Source organism: Somniosus microcephalus, chromosome 2, assembly GCF_052327205.1.
Source record: "Somniosus microcephalus isolate GS21.2 chromosome 2, FLI_Smic_1.0, whole genome shotgun sequence".
NCBI lineage: Eukaryota > Metazoa > Chordata > Chondrichthyes > Squaliformes > Somniosidae > Somniosus > Somniosus microcephalus.
The window spans coordinates 22,264,038-22,277,112 of NC_140988.1; the positions used below are offsets into that span (position 1 = coordinate 22,264,038).

At 47.1% G+C, this 13,075-nt stretch overlaps 1 protein-coding gene across 2 annotated transcripts in view; it reads left to right on the forward strand.

Moving 5' to 3' along the window:
- The window catches only part of LOC147122590 (SWI/SNF-related matrix-associated actin-dependent regulator of chromatin subfamily A member 5), a 45,606-nt gene that overhangs the window by 20,694 nt on the left and 11,837 nt on the right, over window positions 1–13,075 (forward strand). For both annotated transcript variants that reach the window (XM_086007380.1, XM_086007375.1), the window contains exons 8-11: window positions 603–734; window positions 7,180–7,248; window positions 9,913–10,022; window positions 11,385–11,611. In XM_086007380.1, coding sequence (XP_085863506.1) covers window positions 603–734; window positions 7,180–7,248; window positions 9,913–10,022; window positions 11,385–11,611 — 538 coding nt within the window. The remainder of the gene's footprint in view (window positions 1–602; window positions 735–7,179; window positions 7,249–9,912; window positions 10,023–11,384; window positions 11,612–13,075) is intronic.

Consider the following 13,075-nt stretch of genomic DNA (forward strand, 5'->3'; position numbering starts at 1 on the left):
CCACCACCGCAGCTGGGGAATTTAAATTCAGTGAATTAAATCTGGAATTTATAAAAAGCTAGTATTGGTAATGGGGACCATGAAACTACCGGATTGTTGTAAAAACCCATCTGGTTCACTAATGTCCTTTTTAGGGAAGGAAATCTACCGTCCTTACCCGGTCTGGCCTATATGTGACTCCAGACCTACAGAAATATGGTTGACTCTTAACTGCCCTCTGAAATGGCCACTCAAGGACAATTAGGAATAGGCCTTGCCAGCGATGCCCAAATCCTGCGAATGGATTTTCTTTTTTTAAATAAAAATTGAGGATGGATTTAGGAAGTGCCAATATTCTTGTCTTTCTAGTTATGGATAATCATTTGCAATACTGCTATGACTTGCTTTTTATCTACTGTTTAATTTTTCCATCCTAATACCAAGCATTTGGCCTTAAGTGCCTCTACGTAAATGCACGGGAGAAATCGCAGGCATGAAACACATATCTAAATAGTTCTATAATCTTTTGAATTCGGTCTGAATCTAACAATTGTACTACCGGTAGTGTGATTTGAATTTATAACCAGTTTGTACAGTAATGTTTTTAAAATCTACAATTGCAGCTGTCAGAAATAGTGCGAGAATTCAAGACAACAAATCGACTATTGCTCACGGGTACACCACTTCAGAACAACCTGCATGAACTCTGGGCACTGCTCAACTTCCTTCTCCCAGATGTCTTCAATTCATCTGCTGTAAGTACTTCAAAAGCAAACTAACAGTGACTACATCATTAGCCTGAGGTTCATTAAAGGGTTCAAGAAGTTTGCAATTGGGATGTTTCCATCAAAACTCAACCAAACACTGCAACTGAATCTTTTTCTTTTTGGCAGGGATGAGCGAATGCTACGGAGTTTGTCTTCACTTTCAGGGCTTAGCTATAGTGTAAGGTTAAGCTCTCCAACTCGATGGAGGGGTATTGTGGTGTGGTAAACCACTGTTACCGTTCACTATTGTTACACTGTTGTTATCACTGTTTACACTGTTGTTATCACTACACAAGGTTACCTCTTGCCACGCACGCTGTTATACCTAGGCATACCTCAGCTGACTCCGCCCATGGCTCCGCCTGCTTGCCCAGGTATAAAGGTGACCGCTTGGCTAGTATTCTTCCTTGTTGGAACCGATCACCCACGAGGGTGGGCTCTGTTATTTAGCCAATAGAAACCTATAGTTACTACCTTAACTCGTCGCTTTTCATGGACTGAATTGATAGGTATATCAATTTTATTGGCTAAATTTTGAAATGTATGGACCGGAGCAGCCAAACGACCAGCCAAACGGTCAGCTACAACAGCCCCAGCCAAACGGCCAGCTACAACAGCCCCAGCAGCCGACCTGGCTGCGAGCCCTCCGACCGCCGTACCTGGATCTAAACCCACAGGCAGCGAATTCAGCCCTCGACTTCGAACACTGGCTGAGCTGTTTCGAATCCTACCTGGGAGCCTCCGGCGTGCCTCCGGAATCCAAACTAAGAGTCCTGACCACCCAGGTGAGCCCTAAAGTATTTGCACTCATCCGGGACCTTGCTACATACGAGGACGCCCTCAACCTGCTAAAAGAGCAGTACCGGAGCCCAGTAAATTCAATGTATGCCAGACTTCTCCTAAGATCCCGCTCGCAACAGCCAGGAGAGTCTGTAGATGAATTTTTACGGGCGCTACAAACACTCGGCAGGGACTGTGACTTTAAAGCTGTAACAGCTGCAGAACATACTGATGGAAATATCCGCGATGCCTTCGTGAAAGGCCTTCGGTCCGACTACTCGCGGCAAAGACTGCTCGAATCAAAGGACCTCGAATTGAAAACAGCTGCAGCCCTCGCTCGCTCCCTGGAAGTGGCCCATCGGGACCTCGAGGCGTACTCCAGGTACAGTGCTGCGCGACCCTAGGACTCGGGCCCGACTCCGGCCGCAATACCCCTCGCACCGCCGCCCCTGGGACCTACTACGGCGTCGGTGTCCCGGAATCGATCGGGACCGCCACCCCCGGGACCTGTTGCGGCAGCGGACCTCCGCGATCGGGCCGCCAGCTGCTTCTTCTGTGGCCAGGCGAGACATCAAAGGGCGCGCTGCCCTGCAAGGAACGCGACCTGCTCCGGCTGCAAAAAGAAAGGCCACTTCGTAAACGCCTGCAGGGGGAAAGCCACAGACACCAGCAGTGCCTCGTGAGTTGTGGGGGCGGCCATCTTTGATCAAGGCCACAGACGCCAACAGTGCCTCATGTGAGTTGTGGGGGCGGCCATCTTCTCCGTCATTTTGTCCAACTTCGTGGGGATCCGCGTCATGGGCGCCGCCATTTTGTTCGCCGCACTCGGCCGCCGTTTTGTCTCCAGACCCGACCGCCGCCGTTTTGTCTCCAGACCCGACCACCGCCTCACCTGCAGACTACAGCAGCTCACTCAGCCATACACTGGCCTCCGTCACGCTTGACCAAGCTCTCCCGCATCATCTGTCCAAGTCCATGATGGACATCGAAGTAAACGGCCACGCCACGACCTGCCTGTTCGACAGCGGAAGCACGGAGAGTTTTATTCACCCAGACACGGTGAGCTGCTACTCCCTCACTGTCCGGCCAACGCGCCATCGGATCTCGATGGCGGCGATGTCCCACTCAACAGACATCAGCGGCGGCTACTGTGTGGTGACCCTGTCGGTTAGGGGCACGGAATATAAAAACTTTAAACTTCTCGTCCTGCCCCAGCTCTGCGCTGCTGTCCTACTAGGGCTGGATTTCCAAAGCCACCTTCAAAGTGTCACTTTGGCTTACGGTGGATCCCTCCCCCCACTCAGTCTGCAACCAGCAAAATTTAAACCGCCCGCCGCGTACCACCTGCGGCCTCTCCACCCTCAAAGTCCCGCCCCCCCTCCTTGTTCGCTAACCTCACCCGTGACTGTAAACCCGTCGCTACCAAGAGCAGGCGGTACAGCGCCGGGGACAGAGCTTTTATTAGCTCTGAGGTGCAGCGACTCCTGAAGGAGGGCATCATCGAGGGGAGCACCAGCCCCTGGCGTGCCCAGGTCGTAGTCGTTAAGACCGGCGATAAACACCGCCTGGTCATCGACTACAGCCAAACCATAAACCGGTACACCCAGCTGGACGCATACCCCCTTCCCCGCATATCTGATATGGTCAACCAGATTGCACAGTACCGGGTATTCTCCACCATCGACCTCAAGTCGGCCTATCACCAACTCCCTATCCGCCCTGAGGACCGCCAGTATACCGCCTTCGAGGCGAATGGCCGCCTCTACCACTTCCTTAGGGTTCCCTTCGGCGTCACCAACGGGGTTTCGGTCTTCCAAAGGGAGATGGACCGGATGGTTGACCAGAACGCGCTGCAGGCCACGTTCCCTTATCTAGATAACGTCACCATCTGCGGCCGCGACCAGCAGGACCACGATGTTAATCTGGAGAAATTCCTCCGTACGGCCCAACGGCTGAACCTCACTTACAATAAGGAGAAATGTGTGTTTAACACCTCGCGCCTTGCCACCCTCGGCTGCGTAGTAGAGAACGGAGTCATCGGCCCCGACCCCGAAAGAATGCGCCCCCTCATGGAGCTTCCCCTCCCCTCACTGTCCAGAGGCGCTGAAGAGAACCCTGGGGCTCTTCGCTTACTATACCCAATGGGTGCCCAATTATGCGGACAAAGCCAGACCCCTCATGAAGTCCACCTCCTTCCCCCTGACAGCAGAAGCAGGCGCAGCCTTCTCCCTCATAAAAGGAGACATTGCGAAGGCCACAATGCACGCAATGGATGAGTCCATCCCTTTCCAAGTGGAAAGCGATGCATCCGACTTCGCCCTAGCTGCAACCCTTAACCAGGCGGGGAGACCTGTGGCCTCCTTCTCAAGGACCCTCCAGGGCCCTGAGATCCGACACTCTTCGGTCGAGAAGGAGGCCCAGGCGATTGTGGAGGCGGTACGACGCTGGAGGCATTACCTGGCAGGCAAACGATTTACCCTCCTCACCGACCAGCGTTCGGTTGCTTTTATGTTTAATAACAAGCTGAAGGGCAAAATCAAGAACGACAAGATCTTGAGGTGGAGAATTGAGCTCTCCACCTACGATTACAATATCTTGTACCGGCCTGGTAAACTCAACGACCCCCCAGATGCTCTATCACGAAGTACATGCGCCAACGCGCAAGTTGATAGACTGCGGACCCTCCACAACGACCTCTGCCACCCCGGGGTCGCCAGACTTTACCACTTCATTAAGGCCCGCAACCTGCCCTACTCCATCGAGGAGGTCAGGACCATGACCAGGAACTGCCAAACCTGTGCCGAATGCAAACCGCATTTCTATAGGCCGGACAGAGCAAGCCTGATCAAGGCCACCCGCCCCTTCGAGCGCTTGAGCATCGATTTTAAGGGGCCCCTCCCGTCCTCTGGCCGTAATGTGTACTTCCTCAACATTATTGACGAGTACTCCCGTTTCCCCTTTGCCATCCCCTGCCCAGACATGACCAGTACCACGGTCATCAAATGCCTGAACGACCTCTTCGCCTTGTTCGGGTTCCCGAACTATATACATAGCGACCGGGGCGCATCCTTCATGAGCGAGGAACTTCGCCAGTTCCTGCTCGCGAGAGGTATTGCCGCGAGCAGGACCACCAGCTACAACCCCCGGGGGAACGGCCAGGTGGAAAGAGAAAACGCGACAGTTTGGAAGGCCGTCCTCTTAGCCCTAAAGTCTAAGGGCCTCCCAACCTCTCGCTGGCAGGAAGTCCTCCTGGCAGCGCTCCACTCCATCCGGTCACTGCTTTGCACTGCCATTAACGCCACCCCCCACGAACGAATGTTTGTTTTCCCTAGGAAGTCGACTACGGGAACCTCGCTACCAACATGGCTGACTTCTCCGGGACCCGTCCTGCTGCGGAAGCACGTGAGGACCCATAAAACGGACCCCCTGGTCGAGAGGGTGGACCTCCTGCACGCCAACCCCCAGTACGCCTATGTGGCATACCCAGACGGGCGGGAGGACACTGTCTCCTTGCGAGACCTCGCACCCTCGGGCACCCCTGAGATACCACCGTTACCCCCCACCACTCCCCCAAATCCAGCTCCTGTAGACGGCATGCCGGAACCCCAGGAGCCTTCGTCGACCACGCAGACACCAGCATTAACATCGGATACTGCACCACCGCCGCCGCTGCTGCGCCGATCAGAAAGGCTTACGAGGCCCCCTGAGAGACTGACATACACGAACTGGTAGTACACTTCACCCCGCCGGACTCAATTTTAAACAAGGGGTGAATGTGGTAAACCACTGTTACCGTTCACTATTGTTACACTGTTGTTATCACTACACAAGGTTACCTCTTGCCACGCACGCTGTTATACCTAGGCATACCTCAGCTGACTCCGCCCATGGCTCCGCCTGCTTGCCCAGGTATAAAGGTGACCGCTTGGCTAGTATTCTTCCTTGTTGGAACCGATCACCCACGAGGGTGGGCTCTGTTATTTAGCCAATAAAAACCTATAGTTACTACCTTAACTCGTCGCTTTTCATGGACTGAATTGATAGGTATATCATGTGGGATATGATATTTCCCGGGCCTTGGGAACAGCCAGATAGCCGAACGGTCCCAGTCCTGTGCATGCCTTTGTGCTCCTACCCAAAAATCCTGGCGATCATATTCACCATTCTGTATGCAAGTGCAGAAAAGTGGATACAAACAACGTCGAGTTGGTAGTGTCTTGTTCTCGCCTTTAGAACTGTGCTTGTGTCCATTTCTAATGATCAGTATTATATCTGCCTTAAACTACAAAGCCTATTGAATCTGCCTGCCCACTTACGTGAACTGTATTTTCTCTGATACTTCCTTGACTGTTAACTTGAGCAACTCTGCCATCTTGTGTATCAAATGAAAATTACATTAAAAGCACATTGGTGATGTATATCCTGCAGAAACGTTACTTTTAATCTATCTTAATCCACTATGTAGATATCTATAAATATTTCAGTATTTAACATATTTGATAAGTAGCCCAAGCTGCAAATAGAATTTACTCCATGCCCAAGTGACCGTTATTAATGTGTGGACCTTGCAGTGGGTGTTGAAAGGATATTTGCCCCATCCCGATCCTTTCCTCGCCACACAACTCCAGAAGAAGCTGAGGAGCCAGCAGAAGTGGGAACCTAGCCTCTTTACTTCCCTTTCTTTTGACGCTGGCTGAACCCGCTAACTTATCACATTCCACAATTGAGGAATGGGACCATCTGTGTCTGTGTCTCTGCTACTCAATGAGAAAACCTCACTGCCACAGGGGCAGCCTAATGTCACCACCATAACATCAACAACAACTTGTATTTTATATAGCGCCTTTAACATAGTAAACCATCCCAATGTGCTTCACAGGAGTGTTAGCAAGCAAAATTTGACACCAAGCTACATAAGGGGATATTAGGACAGATGACTAAAAACTTGGTCAAAGAGGTAGGTTTTAAGGAGAGATTTTTAGGAAGGGAATTCCAGAGCTTGGGACCTAGACAGCTGAAGGCACGGCTGCCAATGATGGAGCGATTAAAATCGGGAAAGCGCAAGAGGCCAGAATTGGAGAAGCACAGAGATCTGAGGGTTATAGGGCTGGAGAATGTTGGAGATAGGGAGGGGCAAGACCATGGAGGGATTTGAAAACAAGGATGAGAATTTTAAAATCGAGGCATTACCGGATCGGGAACCAATGTAGGTCAGCGAGCACGGGTGAACGGGACTTGGTGTGAGTTGGGATGCGAGCAGTAGAGTTTTGGAGGAGCTCAAGTTTCTGTAGGCCAGCCAGGAGAGCATTGGCATAGTCAAGTCTAGAGGTAACAAAGGCATGGATGAGGCTTTCAGCAGCAGATGAGCTGAGGCAGGGGCGGAGTCGAGCAATGTTACGTAGGTGGAAGTAGGCGGTCTCGATGATGGATAAATTGTGTTGGATATTTTCCCTGTCAAACTGCTGATGTGCCTACTGGATAAAACTGAAGTATTGCAATTATTGTGAGCAGTAGTGTCTGTTTATGATAAATTATTCGGAAATAAACAACTAGGTATTTGAGATCATAGGATTTGGGGTTGATAGAAGTAACAGCAAATGTGATCAAACTTGTCGGATTGGAATGACCAAAACTACTCCCCTGTTCTTTGCAGGACTTCGATTCTTGGTTTGACACAAACAACTGTTTTGGAGACCAGAAGCTAGTTGAACGGTTGCATATGGTAAGTGCATCATTTTATCTGCATTGTGATGCTGTTAAATTATTAAAATACAAATGTAACTGAGGCTCCGCCACCATTAGAATCGGTATTCTGAAAATTAAATACTTGTGCGATTGAAGGTAGTGTGTTTTGAGTGATGGGTTTAGGGCTAATTCAAAGTAACAGCAAATATTAGAGCTGTAATTTATTCATCAAAAATGTGATACTTAAAACTGAGGATTTATATGCCGCTGACTTTGTTTATTTGTTTATCCTGCTAGAGGTGTTGCATTTTGAGTTATTGCATGTTAAATGCAAATTAATTTGACTAATGAGTGATAACTTAATACAGTCTTCACTGCTTCTTGCGGGTGTGTTTGTGCGAACGCGATTTACCCACTATGCATGATGGCCAGAACAAAGTGGTAGCACTATATTACTATATAACAGAAATGGTCCTCCTGTGTAGTGATCTTCTGCCCAGTTGTTTTCAGCTCCACTGTGACCTGCAGCTTTATTTAAACTGCAGTCAATGCTTAGTACAAACCACTTGGAAGGAATTAGAAGTGTTTAAGTGCACAAAAAGTAACTGAATGTTAACGAGGCGTTATTTACTCGTTCTTGCATTTGGTGCACCTTAACGAGGTGTGAACTGGTAGTAAGCATAGCTGTTCCTGCCCAAATTAAACGTGGCACTTAAGGCACCATAACAGGCAACTTTGAAATTGGCATTAATGCAAATAGATAATGATTATTGCTTTTTGGCCGATATAAGTGACTGCCATTTTAATCGTTGATGTTTTAAGTGATGTGGACACTGTACCCAGACCTGGATGACTCTAATCACTTCCGATATTACATAATATGGTGCAGGGAAAGAGATTGTTTAGTCTAATTTTTTATTTACTCCAAATGTAATTTTTTTGTGTGTGTCTCCGGTTACTGAGCTCCTCCGTCGACCTTATTAATGAGGCCCATCAGGCATCTCCGTGGGCTGCCACGCATACTGATCCTGAGTCAGTCACCCAAATCAGTGCATGTATAAGTGCTGCTGGATTTCTAGTGGAACTGCTTGCTAATTAGGAAGACAAGAAGAGTGTTTAATTTCAAATTGGAGGATTTATTTTACCTTTTTTTTGGGGGGTGGGAGTGGGTGAATAAACTAGATGGAGTAATTTTTGTTTCTATAATATTGCAAGTCCTTTTCATCCCACTCGATCGACCTCTTTCAGTAGCTGAAATGGGGGCAGAACTTGCTCAAACTCTCCTTGTCTTCGGTCCACGCCACAAACTCCGTTCCCTAGCCCTAGTGTTTCTGACCCCCATATCCTCTCCATTACCAAAACCGTCTACTTCCACCTCCGCAACCTCCCCCATCTCCGCTCCGTGCCTTTGTTGCCTCTAGACTCTACTATTCCAATGTTCTCCTGGCAGGTCTCCCACCTTGCACCACCCATAAAGTGAACTCATCCAAAACTGCTGCCCCTGTCCTAACTTGCACCAAGTCCCATTCATCTATCATCCCTGTGCTCGCTGATCTCCTTTGGCTCCTGGTCAGGCAACACTTTGATTTTAAAATTCTCATCCTTGTTTTGAAATCCATCAGTGGCCTCGCCCCTCCCTAATTCTGTAACTTCCTCCAGCCCTACAAACCTCCGAGATCTCTGTGCTCTTCCAATTCTGGCCTCTTGCACATCCCTGATATTCATCGCTCCACCATTGGCGGTCGGGCCTTTTAAGAAGCTCCTTTTAAAGGCTATCTTTTTTTACCAAGCTTTTGGTCACCTCATCTAATACAGGAAACTTTCGTTTAACCAGAGGTTAAAAGTCCGGAAAGCTCTATCTACCGGCAAAATTCAGGAGCTGTTTTCTATAAGTTTTTTTACTTCTCGTTGCTTTTTTTTTTCCCCCAGTCAGGCTCTGCAAGGTCTGTAGCTAAGCAATAGCTTCAGCTAGAGACGCTTGCAGCTGCAGCTGACTGTTTTGAAGCTGTTGCTAAGCAACAGGGTTTGTTGATTCACACGGAGCTGAAAAGCTCTATGTTTTAACATTAGGGCTGGATTATACGGCAGTTTTGATCTAACTGCACCAGCTCGGTCCCGTCAGTGCCGGATACCAGAAAGTTTCCTGTAATACCTCCTTGTCAAATTTTGTTTGATGATCGCTCCTGTGACGAGCCTCTGGATGTTTTACTACGATAAGTGCAAGTTATTGTTGAGGAATGTGGAAAATCACTTACTGTATTTCTTTTATATAAAAAGAGCTGGATACAAAGTCAGGATCTGTTATGTTGTAAAACAAAGCAGTTATGAAGTGTTGCCAACGTGTGATTCTGCCAATTAATGCATTCAAATAAATTTCATTCAAACTAATTGGCACCAAGTCTGTGGGCATCACTGCTGCTTATGCTGTGATCTTGCAGTAAAGAAAGTTGTATCTAACTTGACTGTCACAAGTATATTTTGATCTGAATTTGGCTGTAATTTTAGGTGCATTCATGTAACTGAATATTTAACCCATATCTGCAGATGTACCTCAACTCTTGGCTTGTTAAAGTATTTGGTTTTTTGATCTCTTCACCAGTCTTCAAGACTGTTAAATACGCCTTTTGTAACTGCATTCTTTTACTTAAACTCCATGGGCACCATCCGTGTGTAAAAGAGCATGTATTCTAACCTGAATTAGGTATTGCGACCCTTCCTTCTCCGACGTATTAAAGCCGAGGTAGAAAAGAGCCTGCCACCAAAGAAGGAAGTCAAAATGTATGTAGGCCTTAGCAAAATGCAACGGGAATGGTGAGTATACAACTTAGGAATATTAACACGTTGCATTGTGAAGCATGGCATAATCTTGCAACAATTCATTGAACTTGCACTTTAAGCATCAGTTAGAGCATTTATAGAACTAATGGAATGGATTCACCAGTGTAAGAGGGTGTCCACTGATTTGCCCAAGGCACCGTGCTATCAAATGCTGACTCCATTCCATAGTGATCTTGCTTCCTTCTGAGCTGAACTGTGTTTGTGTCTGGCTGCTGATAGAAACTTGGGATTCCAACTTGTCTCAATAATTTGAATGAATTCTTTCCCAAAATGGAAGCCAGACTTTTAAATTACCAGTGAATCTGTACTGAACTGTTCATCTGCACATGTAACTATTGCGGTGTTTAAAACTTTCTGGTCTCTCCACAACAAGTGTCTTGCTCTCGTACCCGGGCTTTCTTCTCTTCCCCACCCCTTTCTATTTTCCACCCCATCAAAAATAAATTCAGATCTCCAACTGGCTCAGCACAACCCTCCTGAAACTTGATTAGGTACCAGGTGGGGTTTCTCCAAATTTATATTCACAACATCCATGTAGTAGTTCAAGGAGAACTTGGCAATGACCCTTAAAGTCAAGGAGAACTTGGCAAAGACTGCATTTACATAACACCATATCATAGCCTCAGGATGAGGCCAGAACTAAGGGCTATAAATATAAGATAGTCACTAATAAGTTCAATGGGGAATTTAGGAGAAACTTCTTTAGTCAGAGTGGGTAGAATGTGGAACTCGCTACCACAAGAGTAGTTGAGGTGAATAGCATAGATGCATTTAAGGGGAAGCTAGATAAACACCTGAGGGAGAAAGGAATAGGAGGATAGATTGATGGGGTTAGATGAAGGGTGGGAGGAGGCTCATGTGGAGCATAAACACCAGCATAAACCTGTTGGGTCAAATGGCCTGTTTCTGTGCTGTAAATACTTTGTAATGTCCCAAAGTACTTCACATTCATTTTTTGGTGTAAGCATTGCTTAAATGCTCTCTTCCAAATAACATGTAAAGAGAGATCCCCTCAATCCTTGGATATCAGGCCCCCCTATCTCTAGTGGTTTATGGAGTATACTTCCTGTCAAAGAACAAAGACCTTTTGTGTCTTGAGTGGATTATTGGTCACTGGGTATGGGTTTCTATATCCATGGGTTTAGATGGAGCATCCCATTTTAGATGTGCTAGAACCTCCCTGATACATGAGGGGGCTGGGTAGGGGATTTGAGGCTTTTCCTAGCTACCTACACTACAAAGCAATGATTCTAGGTTGCAATCACTTGAGCTGCACAAAAATTTGTTAATTTCTCCAAGTGTGTCTGACCAGTTTTAATTGTGATCTTCTCACAGGTACACCAGGATATTAATGAAGGATATTGATATCTTGAACTCCTCAGGGAAAATGGACAAAATGCGTCTATTGAACATACTGATGCAACTGCGCAAGTGCTGCAACCACCCCTATCTGTTTGATGGAGCAGAGCCTGGCCCACCTTACACTACTGATACTCACCTGGTAGTTAACAGTGGCAAAATGGTGGTATTGGACAAACTGCTACCAAAAGTGAAGGAACAAGGTCAGCTGCAGGCCGGTTTGAGGCTTTGTTTTCCCTTTTTGGCTTTTGATCGTTCTGTAAGGATGCAAAATATCCCCATAGCTTCTGCGCCAGATAGGATACACTCTGAAATCCTCAAAAAATCAGCATCTAAACGCAGAAATCCTGATTTTGCAGTCAGTCGTTCACTGCTCTGACACTGACTGCGCTGTGGCGCCCCCCTCTCTTTCCCCCCCCCCCCCCTCCCCCAAACATAGTCAGCAATCGATGGAACTGACAAAAACTTTGACTTATCTGTTGTAATATCGCTGTTAAATACCCCATTGAATGTTAGGCCTTGTTGGATGTTAGGCCTTGTTGGATTAGGTGTAACTGGGTTTTTAACAGTGTATTGACTGCTAAACAAACATGGCCCTGAAAAACACATTTTAATTTTCTTCATTGTGATAATTTGTAAGAAACTTTCAAAAAATGATATTAAAAGTTTGTTCATGGTATTTCAAGTTCTACCTTATCCCCCCCATATGAGAGCCCCAATTTTTGTTTTGCTCTAACATTTTTTAAAAGTCTGGATAAAAGCAGGTTCTCATTTCCTCCTTCCCTGTCTGAGAATTCTGCAGTGTGATTGGCTGCTTAGACAGCTTGTTGACATCACAGCAGATTGCAGTAGGGAATCCCCACTATACTGCTCTGAAATCACTTGCGCTTCAAAGGGCAAACTTCACGAAGATCTCTCTGGGCAGCTTTCTGTGGGTCCAGCAGCAAACGCCTTTGCTTCGCCGCTGACCGCAAATTCCGGGCCAATGTCTCGATGGCTTGAGAATATTAAAGGGTCCTATCTTGAGACTATGGGATTGGGCAGTTTCAGCTGAGAATTCAAAGAGCCAAAACTTGAGTTAATAACAAATTAATGTAGACTCTTGAGGTCAGGAGAAATTGAACAATTATCTGAAGTATGAAGCAGTGCAAGGCAAATTGCATGTTGTGGTGCTTTAGATTACACATCGGCACCGGTTTTAATGCCTGATTAAATCAATGGCGTGTCCTGTTCTGAAATATGGCATCCAATCTTAGTCACCCTACCTCAAAGAACGTAAATCCACTGGAAAGGGTTCAGAGGAGAGTGATCAAAATTTCAGGCTGAGTTAAGAAAGGCTCGAGTAAATGTAAAGTTTGTTTTGCTGGAGGAAATAAGGTTAAGGGGAAACCGAGATTTTAAAATGATGCAAGGTGTAGATAAGGTTTAAGTAAGCAAGCTGTTTAACTTGGACAATGAACACATGACTAGAGGCCATGAGTAGAAAATTCTGAAACCTTGAGCAGGATTAAAAAAGCCTACCACGCACGCACCCACCCACCGAGGCTGATGGACTCTCAAAATAGCTGGCTGATTCAGCATAGACGACGTGTTTTACTAGAGAGCTGGATCACTGTAATGAGGGTTCGAGACCTCTAACAGCAATGCTTGCTGGTTCTCCCTCCCCC